General features: G+C 35.2%; 1 protein-coding gene across 2 annotated transcripts in view; it reads left to right on the top strand.

The window, feature by feature from the left end:
- KCNH7 (potassium voltage-gated channel subfamily H member 7) overlaps positions 1-21,896 on the top strand; it is a 205,802-nt gene that overhangs the window by 125,960 nt on the left and 57,946 nt on the right. The window contains exons 4-6 of one of the 2 annotated variants that reach the window (XM_066553653.1): positions 13,608-14,036; positions 17,633-17,656; positions 20,770-20,984. In XM_066553653.1, coding sequence (XP_066409750.1) covers positions 13,608-14,036; positions 17,633-17,656; positions 20,770-20,984 — 668 coding nt within the window. The remainder of the gene's footprint in view (positions 1-13,607; positions 14,037-17,632; positions 17,657-20,769; positions 20,985-21,896) is intronic. The other variant, XM_066553654.1, reaches the window with a different exon arrangement.

Here is a 21,896-nt window from a genome sequence, read left to right on the forward strand (position 1 = left end):
CTTGGCCATGCTTACTGTGGTTTTATGGACAAAATAGAAGGTAAAATACCAATTGGGTAGAAAAAACAGAGCTTCATGTCTTGAAAAAGAACATTTTGTTCTCATATCTGTGACACATCACTGTACCCTTTCAAGTGTTATCACTTGACGCATTTTAATGTGAAAAGCCACTAAAGAGGAAATCTGCAAAAAATACCCTCACTTCATCAAAACATCCTTCTCTTGTTTTGTGGTATTTACACCTGATGTACACAGGGGATTTCCTTGCTGAGAGTTCTTGAAAAGTTAATAAGCGGACCTCCAAGCTCAGTACATAACTGATCTCTCTCAGAGAGAGATCAAGGTGCAGAAGGAGGCAAGGAAAGGTGGCTTGAACCATTTTACTGCTAGTGGGTACAGCCAGATGCCAGAAACTGGCAGAAACTAGAGCAGGCACATGGCTGCTTCGTCTTCTCCCGAGCTGCTTATGGTTTCAGAGCAGACTGTTATGTGGGCCGGATGGGATGGATGGGGATACAAAATATGCTACATAGCCAAAAATTCCTCTTGGCAAGAAAGAGGCCAAGCTATGCAAAACATCCAGAAATAACTGCAAGATATTGTGTACAGTTCAATAGCGGTTTTAAACTAAAACAGAAAAAAGTCTTGAAATACAGAAAAGGCAGAGAGAGACCAATAAGCCAGAAAAAAAAAAGTCAAAAAAGGTGGATTGTTTACCAGTGAAAACATATTTTTAAAGTCATGTTCCCAGCATAAGAAAGGTACACAGCAGATTCTCCAGGAGATAGTTTTTCATCATCATACTCTATTTAGAACAGGTAAATCAGGTGATCTCTTTTCACTGGATCACACACAAAATGGACAGTAATAGGTACTGCTTCGGGGGGGGGGGGGGGGGGGGGAAGCAACAAAATCCCTTCAAATGCAGCAACTAATTAAGAGAATAAAAATAGAGAGGGAACCAGACACATAACAAGTGCAATGCATCTCTGACAACCAGGAAAAGCAACAGCTAATGACAAAAGACAAAAGATTTCAGATTACATTAACATCTACTACCCAGAAGCACACATATCATGAGATTTCTTTCCAGAGCTCCTTAGATTAAGATTTCTCAAATTAGAATGCCTTTTCAACATGAGAGGGGAGAAAAAAAAAAGAAAAAAAAAAAAAAGACTGAGTCAGGTTGCAGGAGAGAAGTAAAAGTTATTAGGAAGCAAATAGATTGCAGCTATTTTCCAGTCCCTAGAAAATAAGATAACTTTTCATATTCTCATCCTTCCTCTAATGGATTTATCAAGAGTTGATCAAATTTATCAAGTGTAACTTTGAAAAGCCTTTCCTTTTTTCTAAAAGCATCTATTCTGCAGCCAACAGTCTTGAACACTACCACTTACCATAGAGTTCCTCATGACAGAAATTGCCACTGAGGTGAGCTCGGTTGATTGCAGCAGAGTGCTAATAACATTGAAGTTGTGGATGGTTGTTGATCCCTGTATGGGTCATTCACTTAAGAGTTGGACTCAGTGATACTTCCATTTCAGAACACTGTGATTGTGTAAAATCTAATGCAATGTAATAAGAAAGCATTTCATGCTGTGAAGGAAAGAGGGATTTTAATCTGTTAAAGGTCTAAGAACCCTCTGAAAAAATTAAGACCAATGGAAGACAAGTAGCATTTTTTAGGTTTAGTTCAATGACTGCATTTAGCTCTAGATAGATAGGCAAAAATTTAAAAATTTATCAGCTGAATACTGATGGATATTTCCAGCAGTGTTTGTAAGCTCTCTAGTACAAGGAACCTGTCTTTTTTTATGTGCCAGGATGATGGCTAACACAGTTAGGTTCTGATTCAGCACTGGGCTTGGCAGATGATGATAATAATAGATTAAAAAGAAAACGTATATTGCAGGAATTTGATGAGCACATTTGAGTATAAATAGAATCCTTTCTCATCTGGTGCTCGAGAGTTCCTATCTTATATGCAGCAAATGTCTGAATAGGCAGGAATGTGAAAAGTGAAGATAGTGGCTTCACAATAGCAGTGTAAAAGTTCTTTCAGTTGGTCCTTTCCTTCCCCTTATATTTGCTGGCAAGAATTTTTCACCAGTTCTCACTGGCAGCTGGAACAGTTTTTGCATATCCAAATAGTGAAATTTCAGAAGATCCTAGCATGCACTTCCTCTGTAAAAAAATCACAGCCAACTGATTTTTCACTCTTTTCTGTTTTGTTGTTTTTGTAGTTTGCAGCAATTCTATTTTCCAGTGTATGCCAGCTCCCTAGCAAAACTAAGGAAGCCTTTGTTCATGTATAATTCTTCTCTTTTTTGAGGAAAAAAGGGTATAGCCCAAAACTTTTGCCACATCTTTTCTTTTAAACTTCTAATCAAACTTAATTTAGTACTACCCCTGTTCCATCTTTGCATTCAGAGGCATGCAGAAATTTCCTCTGTTCTTACTTACCCCACAACTAGATTACATCCTCTTGTCCAGTAAGAATATATTTGTACAACGTGCAATTAAAGAGAAACTTGGAGAAACTGATTTCTGCTAGAGATGCCCATTCATCATTCAATCTTTCTAAGCTTTGTCTCATTTCCATATTTGAGAATTCTACTTATTATTACTTCAATTATTTTCTAATAAGTTTGCTTGGCTTTTGTGTTGCCTTTTCTTAGATTATGTAAACATTTTAGAATTCCAGAAATTAACATCTATACCAAAAGATAAAAGCATTTAATAACTTTACTCCACTTCATGTGGAACACTTGAAGACATAAATACCTGCTTTGTAAATGAAGCAATATTTGTGTAGTGCATTGAAGTGTTAAGACTGATAGTTTTGAGCTACATAAGCCCTAAAAATGGATTTTACTCATCTCTAACTGTTCTTATGGACTGTTCTCTCTTACACCTTCTAAGACACTAACAGTTTCTTGATTGTCACTATAATGATATAAAATTATTCCCAAAAATGTAGTTAATAAATTTTCATGAATCTACCCGTTTGCAAAGCTGTACAAAATTTTGAACTCCAACTGAAATAATGAATAAATAATGTATATTTAGCAAGATACTCGTGGTAAAAGAGAACTCCTTTCTGTTAGATTCATTGTAAAAATGAGCACAGAGCTTTGAGTAGATTTTCTACAATGAACTAAATTAAGCAGAGATGTGATTTTAAACCACCTTTGCAAAAAATTTCTTTGAACACTAGCAAATTGTAATTTAAATTTATCAGCTAGTAACAATTGTTAACCAAAATAACATATGAATACCCATTCAGTGTGTGGTACAAACTTCATTAAAATCCTTATTATAAAGTGTTAAGCTATAACTTCTGGGTGTAAATATGTCTTTTATATGAATGATTGAGGAAAGGGACCCTTAGTGTCCAATTTTATTCCCAAATCTCTCAAACATTCCACTGTGGCATGTCCATCCACTCCATTATTTTATGAGGAGTTTTTACAGCAATTTACAGAAGTAGTGGCATAAATTACTATTTGCTCATAGCACCTGATTCTATTCCTCAAAGCTGTGAAATACTTCTTGTCTGTAAAACACTTCTTGTCTGTAAAACTAATGACTACAAGATATCAAAATCAACCATGACATACACTGAACTCAGAAAATCAACAGCCAGCTCAAACTGAAGAAATCCATAGTTTGAGGATCCTGAATTCAATATGAAGAATGTTGCTACAATTTTCTACTCAAAAGAGACCATTTGTGGGATTGCAATGAGAAAAACCTTTCAGAAATTAATTCTGGGTTGTCTTCATTTTCTGCTCCACCTAGAGCATTCTACCTTTTTACTGACCTATAATGCTTTTTCTAACATTTAATCCAGTCCTGTCTAGATCACAACTTCTATTAATCAGTAGGATAAAACAGCTAGTCAGATGAGGTAACTTTATCACAAGTTTTATTCTTTTAATTTCAAAACAGTTTGACTAGCTAGAAGTACTAATTTATAAGCTAAATATTGGTTCCCAAACACCATGTTAATTACCTCATGGGAGAAAGTCCTAAAAGTTATTTGATTAAACATGTAATTGCATTCTGCCAAAGAGAGATGTTTCAGGATTGTCTTATCATTTTATCATTTCAAAATCTGTAAGCCTAATAAAGACACTCCAGAATAATTCCTTGGATTTCTTTCTGTGAAGGAAATGAGAGGATCTGTTATGCATCCAATAAATGGAAAATAACCTTTTTTGGATAAGGTTCAAATAAAATGAAGAGGCTAATAATATTCTTAAAACGGCCAAAACTATAATCAGAAAACCTTTGAAACAACTTCTTCAAGGTGCTTACTCTTCTGCAAATTTTCCTTTTTCCTGGCCCTAGCCATGGAATTACATCTGAGAAGTAGAGAACACTATACACTGATGTAAACAAAAACAATTGCAATTTAAATTTTCCTACTAGTAAAAGAGCTAGCTTAAAAACACAGTATTTACTTTCCTCTGTGCAGAGCACTTTGCTATATAAGTAAATACTGCAGTTTAGTGGAAGGCAAGCATATATTTTTAGTCCTAGAAATATTAGGACTGCCATGTTGTCATGAAATACTGCATACTGCTTGATGCATGCAATTTTGCCTTGTAGAATATGGCATGTATAAGTAAGAGTAAGCCTCTGACTTTGCCCAAAATGTAATGAGAAATTTGTCCAGGATCTTATTTTTAGCTGCACCACTGGAAACAAATTCATATTCAGTGAGGGCTAGTCAATAAAAATTGTGTTCAGGAGGACAAAGGTTTCTATTTAGCCAACCAGCAACATGGTTCTGAAAACCCCAGTGCCAATTATGTGTATTTGTCTCCAAGGTAAGTTACAGTAAATATTAGGCAAACTGAAACAGTGTTGAACTCCTAGCAAAGGAATATGGCCAAACGCCAATCACCAGTAAAAGACAGAAGAACCTCTGCTATTACCACCTTCAATGCTCCACAAATGCCTAACTGCCTAAATTAAAAGAACAGCCACTGAGATAAATGATTTTTCTTAGTCTTCTTTTGCAGAGAATTATGAGTGGGGTAGCTCTACTTCTGTTTCCTCATGATGGCTGCTATTGGGGCTCAGCTCAGAAAGGAAGCCTCCCTGGATTCCATGTACTGTAATTAGCTGTTTAAAATACAGCCTCACCCAGCTACGATCACAGAGCTATTTTGCCATGTCTTGAAAAACATTCAGTAAAAAAAAACCAATCTCTGCTTAAAGAGATTGAAAATGAGAGAGTGACACAGCTTTCAGTAGCTTTCAGTGGAGGCAACTTATGCATACCACACAGGTCTTCCAATGATATACCTTTATTAATTTTTAACAGGTCTCCTATCCAGCTGTTCCTTTCAGGACATTTAAAACAGGGGGGTTCTGTGAGGTAATTTAAAGGCTAAGATAATGATTTTCTGAAGTCATCCCACATTATAATACATACCCTCAGGAAAGTATAAAGGTAGTGAGTTTTACTTCATTCTCTGATGGAAGAAAGAGACACGTCTCTATTATTCATAATAAGAATTAGCACAGAGAACTTAACACATCTGTGTGCTTGCCAAATTGAATTATAGTTTTTGACCTTGAAGAGGAAAAAATCAGAACTATCAATGTATCTCAAGCTTAGACAAAAATGACTGTACTAGAAAGCAGGAAAATTTCCAAAGGATTTGAGAAGATTTTAGATGGATGTTTACAAGAAATATGTTTTTTATTTATAGCCTTCAACCTGAAAAGCCTTGCTTTAGAATAAGCAAACGAAGTAGATCCGTAGATAAAAATAAGGGAGTTTAGCTCCACCATGTCTTACTTCTCAAGCATAGAATCCTATCATTATTACTTGATTGTTTTAAGCATCCAGGCAAGTTGGGCACTTCAAAACCTGAGAGGAACTGGCAAGGACGCATAGTCTGAAGAGCTCTTGCCATGAAGAGCTGAAATAAGTGAGGCCTATCAGTAAAATTAAACTCAGCTCATATTCTGAACAAGAGTCAGTGAATAAAGTCTATTCTTCTAAAGAAAAATATGAATTCTTCAACTTTTAGTAAGTTTCATCCAAATAAAATTGTCATTGTCAAGCAAAAAATTTTCCATTAATTAGAAGTTCCATTTCATGAGAAATAGCATATTAGTACACCTACTTTAGTTTTCTGTCTGGAACCTTAGCCAACTTCAAAACTTGGTAATTGGAAACATATATTGATTTAGTAATTATTAAATATTTCTTAATTGAATACTTCTTAAATTTTCTAAATAAAAGCCAATGGACTTTCAGAACAATTATTTTGCATATTACATATATTGTCTTTGAATTTAAGCTACCTGAATTTGCTTCTAAAATATGTGGAAATTTGATATTCTGCCTTCTTTTCTTAATAGTCTGGTTTTCTTATGAATCTGTTTCAAGCAAAAGCTTTTTGTAAATTTAGTTTAACTGTATTTCAGATGGTAACAACCTTTCAAGTGGCTCTTCTTCAGGTAAATCTATCTTCTAAAATTCTGTCTACAAACGTCCTTTTATTGCTTTGTTCTGGCTATATTATTTCAAGATCTCATTACACTTTATATATTTCTAGAAGAGTGCAAGTCATAATATGGCTCTTGCTCTCACTGTCTGAATATTTATTTCTGCAAAAATATAGATATAAAAGGTAAACTATTAAATTTAGTATAATTATATGACATATAAAAACCAAATTTAATGATACTTCTCATCCTATTATTACTGAAAGTTGCAGTATGCAGAGCATAAAAAACTTCAATCAATATATGAGACAAAACACATTGCAGAAATGGATAGTGGTTTATGAATTCAGCGTTAAAACATAGAAAACATCTTCAGGCTTCCTGTCTCAGAGAAAAGCAATATTTTTTATCCTATGAAGCCTGGCAGCCAAGGTGATGAAGGGCTGAGAACTTCTTGAGAGCCTGGTTTAATAGACAGAATAAATTCTTTTTCTCTGCTGCCAAAAAAACCACCATAGTCATACCAAGACAGCTAAATATTGTGCTAGGTAATAAATAATTTAGATATAATATTTTCTGTGATGCTTGCTCTTTTTTTTCATTGCAGTTATTTACTTCTTTTTTTCTTTCATACTTCTAATCATATTTAAGAAATAAAAATGCAAGAAGTAAAATCTCTTTCTGAGAGGACAAAAAATTATTTTTTCATGCAGTTTTTTTACAAAAGCACTTCAATTCCTGTAAGTTAATGAATAAGATAAAGTAAATGACATTTGTATCGACAAGTGGAAGAAAAACATGTAAATGTACCAATTGGTATTAACATTCAAGGATATCAAGATTATAACTTTTGAGGGACACCCTGTTTACATTGTTCTGACTAAATTCACTCATCAACCACACACACTAGAGCCTCACAAGCAGTCAGAGGCTTCATTCCCTTCCTTTCATATTCTGACAGATTCCTATGTGCAGATATCAAAGTAAAATCTTTCTCACTTACAAGAGAACATAAAGATTGCTGGTTTCTTATACTGGTAGAAGACACATGCAACCTTAAATTTTACAGAAAACTAAAAGAAGTGCCAAAATTAAAGGAGACCACACCAGAGGATAAAAAATATAAGGGTATTCAGTGTCTGAGAATTATGAGTTCTAGCTTATAATGTTAATAATAGCATATGCCTTGTTTTTTCCTTCTGAAAATAAATTATTTAATGAGCAGAGCAAGAAAATTATCCACTTAAGTATGCTTCAATATGTTTTGGGCAAAAGAACTGAAAAACCCATAATTGTCTCTTTCTGTAATTCTTTGTCCCAAGGCCTGCTCTGCCCAGACAGAAAATAAGGCATTATCACATGAGTTGCTAGATGGTATTTCCAAGCCTTTGAGCAGCAATTCAATGACTATCTGTGACATATTTCTGATAACCTAAATCCTGGAATTCTGTGACATTCATTTATGAGAAAATATTTCAGCAAAGGTCTGACTTGTGCTACTATTGTGAAAGTAATTTTGCTTTTTCTTTGGGGAAGGTTTCAGAATAAAAGTATTATGGAATTAGCCCATGCTCTGGAGGACAATCTGTAATAATTGACCTATCTTACCTGCCCCTGTGAAGGAAATCTGTTTATGATAGGTTGATCATTGCGGATATGTATGTTCTATTCTTTAATCTTAGATATTGAAAAAGCAACATATGTTTCATATTATAGCCAGACCAGTCATTCAATATTGTAAAACTATCCAAGACCTGATTTTCTTCAACACCCTAGCACAGACAACAGGTTGTACAGAAACATGAGCAGCTCACTTTTGTTCATCTCTCAGCTCAGGAGAAGTGGCATATCACATCAGAAAACAGTTCTGACAGTTTCTACACCTCACATAGACAACCTTCTGCAAACTCTTTGTATATTTGAGCTCCTTTGATTTGATTTTGGAAAGTCTAAATCTAGAGAATGTTGAGACAAATACACTAAATCTAGCTGCCAGCTAGACCAGTCAATATTTTTCCTTTTGCTTTCACATTCTGGGGTTTGGATAACTGCTTTGCATCAGCATGAAAATAACAATACTACTAGTGGTGCTACAAGAGCTGAGCAATTCTTTGAGGAGTCATCACAATTTTTCAGCAGCCATCTCTTAGGATTACCCTTCTTCAGTGCTTGGGATAGTATTGCAAGAATCCCATTGACATAGGCTAAACAAACCTTGGGACATAACACAGCATCTACCACTACCCAGAGACCACTAAAGAAATTACAGAGAAGGTAAAAGTCTCTCAGTTGCAGGCATTTCTCTGACTTAACCACTGTGTCTTGTAAGTAAATATACATTTTCATCACTAGAAATTTGGGGAATACCTTCACTATATCAAGGCAACGATCAGGCCAAATATAATTTCCCTTTCTTTTTATGAAATATTTTCACAGAACAGACACAAGAATCACTAGACATGCAAGTGTATTGGGTTACAAAAGAAATCCTTGTTCAGATATTTTTGCTGGAATCGTCTTGTATTGATGGGGCAGAAAATTTGCAATCATGATTGTAGCTGTTGATAAGGTCTTTTGGGAATTAATTTTCATTTTTCCTTTTTTTTTCTGACACAAAATTCCATATGGTTGTATTCAGTGTCTAAGAATAACAATTTTCTATTAATGTTAGCACTTCTTATTGCAATACATATGGAAAAACAAGGATATTGTTTTCTTATCAAGATAGGATTTTTCCCTGCATTTTTTCCCCAAAACTATTAATCTAAACATTTTCTTTCCATGAATACTAAGTCTTCTCTTTTGATCTCCCAAAATATGAGACAGAATTAAAAAAGGATTCCCAAACACAAAAAAAGTTGATTTGCATTTGAGACTTTGGACACAATTCTATCTGCAAAGAGTTTAGAAGAGTCCTATATCATCTACAGTGATATTTTTGGACTGAGTTGTACTATTCAGAAACTTTAACAGCTGAGATGGCACAGAGAATAAGTGCAACCAGCAGATTAACTCATTTGCAAATAACTTATTCAATAAAGTGAGGTATAAAGGAGGAGGTGGAATGTACACCTGGAATTGTGATTCAGACTCAACTGCTTTCCTCAATTGATTTTAGGAAGACACAATCATACAAATCTCTGACTCAGCATTAAGAAGAATTTGGCAATCTAGTCTTTAATAAACATAAGGAATTTAATGTAATATTATCTCTGAATTCATAGTAAATAGCCAGTTGCATCTGAAACGTGTTTGGGAATTGTAACCCAAGATTCATGTGCTCTGACATCATGCTTAGACAAAGCAGGGGCTGTCGATTACAAAACAAAAGATTTCACCCCATAGGCAGGAGGCCAGAAAAGCTTCCACTGGCACTTTTATTTTATACTGGGACAGCAGGCCTGAGGCCTGAATGAATTTTGCTTCGTGACAAATTGTGTTATTACAGTTCCTTGCTCAGCTCAGATCAGTAAACTACACAAATTCTGAATGGGCCCTCTGATATCTTTAGCTACAGGAGAGAGATGAATGTTCAACACACCATGTAGCTCATTACCTGCTCACTGAATAATAGCAATACTCCTTCTCTTAGGAATACTCAAATTAAAAAGCAGGAAATAGGGTTTGAGACTATTTATTACAGTATATAGAAGAAAAGCAAAAAGCTGCTCATCTAAGTTTTCTATTTTATGCCCAAAATTCTTAACAAGAAGCAAAACTCTCACTGAGTATTCTTTCCAGCTGAACTGCAGTTAGACAGCTAAATCAGTAATGCAGTATAACGTGGTCATATTAACGTGGTGAGGCAGAAAAGACCATCTGCAGCACCATGAATATGACTAAAATAGAGTGCCAACAAAAAGCCCTGAATAGTGTCTAATGCCAGAAATCCTTATGAATGGTGTTTTTAAGAATTTCAGAGTAATTGATAAAAAAGAGAATTATAGTATTTTTTTCACTTTGGATGCAATAAGCTTTCAGAATTTATTTATAAGCACCTTTACATCTCAATTCTATGTAGATTAAAAAAATATATTTTTTTAATATTCTTCACTAATTTTAAATGTGAGCAGTTGTAGTGTTCAAGCTTGCTTAGTAAGTTAGAAGAAATCTACACACTCCCAAGATCCACGCTGGTGAATATCACTGTGTAGACTGAAAATTGACACTTTTAACTGCTGTTTTAAAGATGCATGACTCTGGTTTATGTAACAGAGATTTCTGTCTATTTTACTGTTGTGTGTATATGCTTGGAGTGATAAATTCAAAGCTAAATATTTGGAATTCAACAAACTTTTTCAAAAATTGTCAAGGACAAAAAAGTACTATCATTACATGGATTTATATTTTAAAGTAGGGAAAAAGGTGGAAATAAATCAACAGATTTCTAAACACTTGGATGTTATCAATAGACTCACAGGTTTTTTATTTTAGAGTACATTTTCAATTACTTTGATAAAAAGGGTTCTAACAATGAGGTGAGAATGTAAAAAAATTATTCAGACTATTACATGAGATTCAAAGACTTATCCAAGGATGCTGAGTGGCCTAGTGATAAAATAACAAAAGCAATTTTTTTGCAGACGCAATATTAGAGACTAAATTATCTATTACCAAACAACAAAAAAATTTCTCAGCTGTTGCAAAAATATCTTAAATTAGCACAGTTAGAAAAATAATTCAAAAATGCAATTAAATATTGGTAATTGTAAGGAAGTGAACTAAGGTCAAAACAAAAAGCCATTCTTTCACTGCATTGATCCTATGTCTGGGAGTAGCTCAGTAGTGTAATCCATTGTCAAAAAGGATTACATCAGAAATAAAAAGTAACTGAGAAGAGTGAGAAGTATGTTCAGAGGTACACAATACATTTACACAGGCATTCTTCAGCCTGCAGAACAGGTATACAGAGAGCAATTCAGCAGATGCATTAAAAGCTGTAAATATATTAAGACTATATTGAGACTATAAAAAGGGAATAATTATTAGCTGGTTTCTATAGGAACTAGAACCCTCCCAAATGTCACTATAGGACACGAAAGAACACAAGCTCACACCGCTGTTCTCAAGGTGATGAAAAAAGGGCGGTTTATTTTATGACTCCAACATTTATAGTTTTCCAAAAGTGACAGCGGATTGGAGGGTGACAGTGCCACCTCTCCAATGACACTGGTCCAACCAACAGTCTATCAACTTTCTCCTCCTCCATAAAGGAATGCAAAACAATGAGTTATTCACAGAAAGTGTGTGAGAAAGTTCACTACATGAATGTCAACATCAGAAGGCTTAGAAAATCTTAAAAAACGAGGGTGACACCCAAAGGCATCAAATGTATAGCAAGTAAGGGGAAGTATTTTCACAAACATATGCTAAAATTATGGAGTTTTATTGTATAGAATGCTTTGCAGATCAAACTACAACCATTTTATAAAAGCACTGAGACAAATTCATAGAAGAAAGGTACACCAAACATTCAGTTTGTGGTTTGAGCAAATAACCTCTAGCTCAGGAATTTTCTGAAATTCAGATAGCTAGAAACTGAGTAAATTTATTGAGAGAAATAACACAATGTAGTGACTCTAAATTTTTTTCTTCATGTATCCACCACTGGAAAGTATCAAGGTCCAACAGTGTGCTAGGTGGACCTTTGGTGTCATCTAGTACAGCAGCTATAGGTCTTAGATAGGTTTTCCTGAGCAGGGTACTCTCACCTTCATTCATTTCGAATTCAAAATACAATTCCATATTCAATACTAAATATATAGGACATCCATTTTAAAACATTAAATGATTAAGCTGGGTCATCTATTTTTCTCCAATTACTGTCTGCCATAGGCATAAAAGAAAGACTATTTCAAAACATGTCAGTATCAAATGATAGATTACAGTGGTAAATATTAATAAATGTTAGGTAGCTACAAATTCTGGCAATTTAAACTGACTGAAAAAAAATCTTATCCCAAACTGAACTTCTTATCCCAGAAATAGAGAATAAGAATATACTTAGAAATTTTCTCCAAGAAATCATTTCACTATTGATTCACTGTTGAAAACATTTATGTAGCAAAGCAATGAGATACAAAAGTTATTTATAAATAAGTCAAACTGTTTATACAATCATACCTGATCATTTCAAATTTTTAATTATTTTATTTTGTTAAACTTTCTTTAGCATTGTTTTTTTCTAAACTGTTTAATATGTTTTCTGTACATCTGAAGTCCCCATGCCTCCATCTGTGAGTTGTATTACACCAAACCTAACAATAGTTGTTATTTAGGTTTGGTTTTTTAGAAGGGTATTCTGTAAATTCTGCAATTCTTCCACTATAGTTTCTTTCTATGCACCATGTTATACTCTTCCTCTCAGCTACTGACATTTCTTACCATTACACAAAGTGTTAATTTTCCACACACTCAGGATAGTCTCCCCTGCCATTCAATACATCAAACCTAACTCAGCCCATCGCATGCAAATGTAAGCAATAATTGCATTGTATTGGTGCAACTGATGCTTGAAAGCTGTGTCACTCTTTTTTTCTTTGCTTTGCTCCTTTACTTTTCATTTTAAACTTGTTAAAACTGCTTCACCTAATCATCAGATGTAAGTATTGGAGAGGACTGTAGCAAAACTGATATACAGCTTATTTCTCTATCCTAAGAAATTAGCCTTGGTATCTTCCTGTTTAACCTGTAGCAAATAAATGCATATATCAGCAGTACATTTATAAGCACACGAGGTTCCACTAGTATTAGAATCCACAAATATCTATTTCAGGATAACAACTACCAAGCAAAGTGTTAGATATATTCTGGCAGTCTGTTATAGATACATAGATTTTTAATTTAGAAAGGATCATCTGAACCTCATAGCTTTTAAAATAGGCTGTAGAATTAATGCTGTTATTCCCATTCTAAGCTCAAAAACTTAGGTCTAACTGAATTATGAAATCTTTTAAGATCCCAACTCTAACAAACTTGGAGTTATATTGTATTTGTATATTTACACATTTCATTACTAATAATTTTAATTTATTAGGAATAGCTACTATCATTCATTGTAAGTGAAAAAAGGTTGATTTTAATGACCAGACACTAATGTGTAACATTTTCTTCTGTTTCTGTGTATTTACATATAGGCAGACTTTTTGGGTTCCGGCTACCTGGATTGAGACTTCTAACCTACAGAAAGCAGTCCTTACCCCAGGAAGACCCCGATGCAGTCATAATCGATTCATCCAAGCACAGCGACGACTCAGTGGCAATGAAGCACTTTAAATCACCTACGAAAGAAAGCTGTAGTCCCTCAGAAGTGGATGATACAAAAGCACTGATTCAACACAGTAAATGTTCACCTTTGGTTAATATATCTGGACCTCTTGACCACTCATCACCTAAGCAGCAGTGGGACAGACTTTACCCTGACATGATACAGACAAGCAATCCACTAACCCATTCCAGATCAAAGGAAAGTATTTGTAGTATACGGAGAGCCTCTTCAGTACATGACATAGAAGGCTTTAATGTCCATCCCAAGAACATTTTTAGGGACCGTCACGCAAGTGAAGGTATGGTAGAAAGTCAATCACTATTCTCTGATGTACTAAAAAAGGATTATTTTCAATATTTCATAGTAATAATCATCACTTTGTAAACAAAGCTAAATATAATGACTCAATGGTGCATTGAAAATATTAAGGGCCCAAATATGCCAGGTTTATGTACACTAAATATTGTTTTCCATTTTCAAGGAGACTAATGGTATCATGGTGTTGATCTTCTCTATAGGGATATAGCAAATATTGGGGCCAGCATTCCTAAATCTAATATTGGGGTTTGGGGGGAAAAATCAGGTGATCAAATTATAATTGCATGTACTGTTCTCTCCTATACTTACAGATATTAGATTGTCTTTGATTGTATGAAATCCTACTTCAGAGACTGATAAGTTTATTTCTCTTAAATCTGTAATGTGCAGATTTTACATTCACTGATCCAACACTGAGACATGCTTTTTCTCTCATGCTGAAGAAAACATCTTCAGCAACTCCATGCTTTGTGTAATGAATAGTGAAATACTTAGTGAAATTGTGAAATGCTCAGTGCAAACTTCATTTAAGTGTGATTTTCTCCTTGTGCTATTATATTAAATTTCATTGTAGTAGTTCCCAAATGGCCATTCTTCATCCAGTTATACATCTATGAAAATGTGTAAAAATCAGTTTGAATATTAAATATCTTTGATTACAGTGGTTGAAAGCTAATGCATAAATTACCACATAATTTTAATACTTGGAAAATGAAGGAGCAAAAATTTCTATCTCCATTTTATGGAAAAACTTTTTTCAAATGTTAAGTACTAATGAAAATGATTTCTACTATGAGGAGTCAATAATCCAATTGAACTCCAAAGGCCTCTCCTGCAATGAGATCATTTAGAGTGTAAATCGACAAAACACTCTCACTCTGTTTCCACTGTGCATAAACTACAAAATAATAGAGAACCAGGCCCTAATTTATGTCATACATAGTCATTCTAGAAAAATTCAGCAGAAGAGAGGATGGCTCTCAGAAAGGCATTAGGATTAGTAACCATCCTTGATGCCACCTGCTTACAATCATGTTAGAATTGGACACCTTATGCTGAAAAGATGTTTAAATTTATCCAGCAAGTCCTAATTGCCTAACTCAACGGTGAGCCATAAAACCCTCTTATTGCTATAAAATTATTCATGCAAGTTAGGCAACCAAGATTCAGCTTAAATCATCTGCTCCAAGCTTGCAGTTTCTGAACAGGGAGAATGCAAAACCCTAAGTACAACAAGTAAAAGTAAACTACAGTCCCAAAGGGCTCAACTCTTACCAAAGGAAACATATGGTTAACATATTTTCCCATTCCATTTTTATTTTGAGTTTTCCTAAATCATTCAAAAACTACTACTCTATCTGAAAATGCAAGTCAGGATTCAAATTTTTCCTACCCTTTCCAGTTCAAAAAATATTAATTGAATCAGTAAAGCAGAATTCTGAAAGAAGAGAATAACATTACTTAGCTTAATACTAACTAGGGTAATTTACTTGCAATCAAATTTTAAGATAATGCAATTGAGAATATAAATTATTTCATGTGTTAAATTAATTTATGCAGCCTTGTTGTCTATCACTTTAAAATTATCTTCACTGTGCCTATTATATGCCAAAAGTTATTACAGTAAAAACGACAGCTTAGCATTTTAAATTAATTTGAGTGTACTGGATCAAATTCCATTATCAATTTGCCTATATGACAGCAAAAGCAACAGGGCAGGAACTGTGTCCTACACTCACCATCCAAAATGCAGCCAAGCCAGCCTCATCTGAAACACCAGCAATCCAGATTCTGCAGTCAGGTACAAGTTCAGAAATGTTATTGTCTTCAGAAAGTGGACTCAGCAAGATCACTGCAGCCTTCTGAAACAGCAGCAGGCTTTAGAGCCCAGCTTAGCCTAATCTCCAGTACTGCTACAGATGCCTGGCCCAGGAAGGCACTGGCCTGGGAGGAACTAAACCCCCTTCCCCTGATGTGCTGTGCTCGGGAAGCTGAGGAGAAGCCAGCGAGGGCGCAGGTCTGGCAAGGCCCAGCGCCATGTCCGATGCCCCCGTGCAGGCCACGGCCTCTGTCCAGAGCAAGGCTGACCACTCTCCACAGGCTGCTGTGGCACAGCCTCAGCCTCAGAGGTGGCCTGTCAGCCCAGCCAGAGGAGGTGAATGTCTGTGTGAGCCCAAAGCACATCTGAGAGCTGGTAACCTGGGCACAGCAGGTACCCACACCAGGAGGAAGGCTCCATTCCCTGCCAGACCCGCCTCACACCCTCAGAGCCGCAGGGCACAACACAAGGGGATGGTGCCTTGTGGATCACATTATTATCACATGAACCAGCGTGGCGTCTACCTCTGCACCTGTGTGGCTTCTTTAAAATAGTGATAACAGCAGCAATAATAATATTTTCCCTGAAAAGGTTTCATCTCATGAGAGGATTCAGGGCCAGGTGAGCCTGTCAGGACAGAAAGCTTAGCCAATGTTTCCTTGAGGAAAGGCATCTAAGAGCTGAAGAAAGGTTTAAGGTGCGTCTTTCTCCAGCACTTGCTCAGAAGGACATGGCTTAGGCTGCTGCCATGGTAAAAGCGTTTCCTCACATGAGTGCAGGCAGGCATGGGGGGGCCTGGGGGTCTGTGCTGGGCCTCCTGTCCAGCCCCCCATTCCATGCAGCTACTTCTGCCTCAGCTTCTCTCAATTATGTGAGACTAATTATTTCTTCTTGGCACTTTTGCCAAGAAATAATTTTTTCCTGCAGCCCACTGCCAGACTTGTGGAGAAAGAATTTTATCATGTTTCTATTAAGGCAAGTTAGATAAAGCCAGTCCTACTGCCTGATGATCTACTCCAGACACTTTTACACATTATCTCAATCGCTGGAGTGATTTCACCTTCACCTTCACTGAAAGGCTTCATAATACAGTCAAGGAGGTGCAACAATATTTCAATTCAAACCATGCACACATTGAAGCCGTATTTTCTGCTTTTTCTGATGTAGATTTTAGTTGTCTTTTTTTGTCTTTTTCTCCACTTTTATTATGCTGAAAACCAGACAATGGTCGCAATGTCAAAGGTAAAGTATACATCTAGACTGTACCGTCCAGTGTTTCAATCAGCCACACTTTTTGGCATGTTACTTTGCCTGCTGTATGAAATGTTCAAACGCAACACTCTCATGTGACCTCTCTAGCACTAGGTCTATTACATAAATTATATTTGTTAAACACATAGTTACTCATGTAACTCCTGTCTCAAAACACTAACTACAAATCACTGGAAAAAGTGAATGCATACTTAAACAGCCTTTTGATTTCATTATCTGCTAATTTAAAAAAAGAAAGGGAGGGAGGTAGAACATATCTTAGTTACTTAACTCAGTGCTGTTGTCCTTAAGCAGTCAAAACTTCTGTTGAAGCTACCAGGAGCTTTACCTGTAAAAGGATGTGTGATTGTATGAGGACATTAGCAAATGATCCATAGTTACATGGTCCTTAGTTTTCGGTTAACTCTCTCAAAATTAAATAACTGATAATCAGGACCCTTGTGGAAGTATCTTCACTTATTCCTCTTTTGTCTCTTTAAAACTAGTTTCACGTTCCTGGATGGCAGGGGGTATGGTTTCAAGCTTCCTGTAGCATCAAAATGTGCATGCATGAACTTCATTGCCAATTTCATGTTTAAATAATATTTAGTGCAATTTAAAAACTGTTTCTTTTCACCAGCATTGAGCTATATGTTTTAGAAGCAATTTGAACATAATCTGTGAATTACTTCCTCAATTTCTGAATATCACTTACTAAAGTGTTCAGTTTAATTGCCGTATTTGTATTTGTGGGAAAACTGGTTTGTGACTTCATGCATGATGCAAAAAGTGTGTGTATCTGGTAAAATCTCTCCAAACTGCATGCAGTGCATGACATAGGTTCTGTAAAATAATTTGTGGACTACAAAATCATTGCATTTGCTTCATGTGTATGTTGGCAAAATCTTAGGGAAAAAAATGCAGTTTCTGTGCTGTGCAATATTTTTTATAAATGTATTTACTGCTGGTGAAAGATGATTAATTGGCAGCTCAGGAGAGTGAAATTATTTCTCAATGCATTGTGCAAGTCTGTTGGGATCCACATTGTGTAAGCAAGGACAGTGAAATCCTACCATCAAAATGGGGAGCTCAAACTTAAGCTGATTCTCCTTTTTAGGCTAGGCAGAAGCAACTCATTCTCCCTGCTTATTCAGTTCTCCACCTGTCTGTTGAAACTGTCAATCAGGGTGCCAATTAGTATCAATTGTGATTGTGATTTGTTATGGCCCCCTTTTCCTGTGCCCTGCTATGACAGTATAGCAATGGTCCACTGGCTGTCAAGTACCAGCTCAATTTCTGCCAGCCTGGGCTGTACTTAAGCTAATACTGTCTTTCAATCAATTACCATTGCCAATGAGGTGCATTATACCTTTCACCACTTTCTAAAGCAAAAGAAGGTGGGAGAAAAGAAACAAGGTTCTATTCTCTTGTGCAATGAGCTTAAGCCTAATATCATGCTCTAGGGCATGAGTATTAGGTGGCAAAAGAGAGAGTAATCCCCTTTGGAATGGAAGCAACAAAAGATGTAAATCCCAGAAACCAAAACTTCAATGCAATTTAAGTATCTACAAAGTTACTAATAAAACAAAATCTTGCCTACTATCTAATCACAGATTTGCCTAAGCTATTTTAGTTTCCTCTTGCCTTTGAATTCCTAAGGTATGAAGAATCTTCTTAATCTGACAAACTGATTCATGGTTTTAACTTGAAATCCTGCTTACATCTAAACTGATTCAATACTCAGAAACTATTGCTCAAACTAACAGGGAAGCAAAACAGGGCTGGAAAACTGCAGTCTGACCACATGTCCATTAGCACACACCAGCCAGATTAGTCACTTCACTGATTAGTGAGGAGATTGTGTGCCCTGATATACTTTGAGCACTAATTTTTAGTAGACTCATATAGATGATGTGATCGATTCAGGTCCCACCTGAGCAAAAAGGCATTTAAATATAGTATCACAATCCCTTGGTGGTGCCCTCAGTAGCAGGCTTTTTTACCATTCCTTGCAGGTGAAAGGTGATGCTTTCTTCCCTTTTCCTGTGAATCTGTTCCACAAAAATTATACTAGGAGAAAAAGAAGGACTGCTTTGCAGTTTATTGGTTAGAGAAGTCAGGCACAAACTCTTTTTTGTACCCAAAATTTTAGTCTAGAGCATGATGTCCTCCCTTGTCATCTTAAATTCCTTTCTGCACAGTGGCAAAATTTGAAATGGAGTAATAGAGATTTTCTATCTGTGTTCCAGATTAGCATGCAATTATTATGAGTTTAGGAGAAAGAAAACATGTATAGATCCTTATCAGCTTCAAAAGAAAATGAAATGTCTTCTTCTTCAACAAGCATTTGAAGCCAGGTGTGATGGAAAATCAGCCCTCACTTAAAGAATTTTGAAAAAAAAGAAAATTTCAACACAGCATAAAGCATTTCCCCACAGCCATCCCCAAGCAGCGGGTTGCTTTGAATTTCATTCATTCTCACATTGCGAATAAAATCAACTCTTCCACTGTTGACTTTGCAATTTACCCCATAGGCCTAATCCAATCTATTGACTGACCCTGAATCAACATACATATTCTTGTTTTCCTCTCAGGAAGACAAAAGAAAACCTCAAAAAGAAGAAAAAGAGAAAAGCATCACACTGTTGCCTTTAATAGAATTAAGGCAACCTTAAATAAGGTTCTCATGCAGATCTAAGAAATACCTTTCAATCTCACACTTTATGTACATTACTACCAACTGCAAGACCTGGATTTTTTTTCTTAAATACCTAAGAGGATTTAGTTCTCACTGTCTAAACATCTTTGTAGTACTTTTTCCAATATTATTCATTGCAAGAAAAAGCAACTTTTCCTTGCAATGAATACTTTTGTCTTCCCAATGACCTTATGATGACAGTACAAAACAAGTATTCTGATCATTTATATTTCTTTCTTGTTCAAACAACTCTGTCTGTAATGAAAAGAATAATTATAAAGAATATGTACCTTATGAAGTATGTAATTTCTATATATATTTTAATGATACACTAAAATAGTATAAGAAGGTTATATATAATCTGTTGATATTCTACCTATAGTTATATAGGTTATATAGGTATATACAGCATCCCTATAGTTTCCAATATTTTGTTAGTAATGACAATTGAAGAAACATATTTTGAGTCTACTCAATTTTCCAGTTTCTTTGAACTATCATGTGAGCATGAGCAAGGTAGAGATGTGATAATAGAGCCTTTGCTAATTCCAGGCACTCTTACATAATCATGTGCCCTATTTCCGCTCTCATAAACAAATGAGCATATAGTCTTTATATTCAGCCAGAACTATAATAAGAGCTCACCAGAATTCCCAGTAAAATGAAAACAAGTAAGGATAGATGCATTATGCAATTTGGAATCCATCAACTTTCTAAAAAATATTGAGGGTTATATGTAAAGCAAATGTCATATTCATAGCCAATATTAGATTTCAATCTAATTAACAAAAGAGTTATTTTAAAATGTAAATAATTTTTATTATTAACAACTAGTATACAGAAAAATAGTTTTTAATCACCCTTTTAACATATTCCACCTAAATATTAACGATAATTTATTTCCCTTAATTTCCCAGATACTAAATATGTGTTCTGATTTTTCAGGGCCTTTTAATCATATCAAGTCAAGTCTGTTGGGATCCACATCAGATTCGAATCTCAATAAATACAGTACAATCAACAAAATTCCTCAGCTCACACTGAACTTTTCAGATATCAAAAGTGAAAAAAAATCTTCATCTCCTCCTTCTTCAGAGAAAGCAATTATTGCACCTAAGGTGAAAGACCGAACGCACAATGTAACAGAGAAAGTTACACAGGTAAGGTAATACATGTTATTTTAGCTCATTTTCTTTTTTTTTTTCCCAGTGTATTCAATAGATTCTTATTCTTTTAATGAGTGGCTTGGCTATCTCCAGAATAATTTGAAGGCTTTAAAACATTATGTAATTTATCTTCCATTCAGTTGTTTATGAGGTAGTCTACAACATCAGATGATACTGCTAACAAACAAAACTCTTCTGCTCCCTATTTTTTAATGGAAAAGAAATCTAGTATGCACCATGTGTCCCAAATAAGACCATTTATTTCAGTGATTCCTGTCATTCATAAATGTTAGTTTCATTCTTCATAATTTTTTCTCAGCATTATGAATTGCTGATTAGTGTAGGGTACAACATGATAACAAATGGTAGATGATTGTGCCACTGTATCATAATTATATCTCATAATTTCTGTTCAAGTTCTTTGGCTTTTCATAATGCTCTGTCTTATGGGTATCTTTTTCCATATCTGTACTTCCATAAGGCTGTCAAAATGAAAAGCACATACCTTTGGACTGGATGTACAATATATCTTGTGAACAAGGCATATAATTGAAACAAACCTTAAAATAATTTTAAATAGCTGTTTCTTCACTCAAAACAAATGCAGTGCCCTCTGAAGTCAAAAGAACTTTTCAGCTAATTTCAATATTATTTCATTTGTGTTACAATCTTATATGGAGAGTGACTGGGACAGGCTAGGAATGTGGAACATACTGAAAAAAATACCAAGAGATGACAGTATCTGAAATAACATTTATAAGGTTAGTAAGCAGAGGGTTGGCCCTTAAATGCCTAGACAGACTGAAAGAGGTAAAAAGCGTTTTGCAGTAGAATGCAGCTAGATATTCCATAAGGAAGATCTTGCCAAGAGTATATTTGGGCTTAGAATCATAGAATAATAGAATT

The sequence above is a fragment of the Molothrus aeneus genome, chromosome 7 (assembly GCF_037042795.1).
Source record: "Molothrus aeneus isolate 106 chromosome 7, BPBGC_Maene_1.0, whole genome shotgun sequence".
Classification (NCBI taxonomy): domain Eukaryota; kingdom Metazoa; phylum Chordata; class Aves; order Passeriformes; family Icteridae; genus Molothrus; species Molothrus aeneus.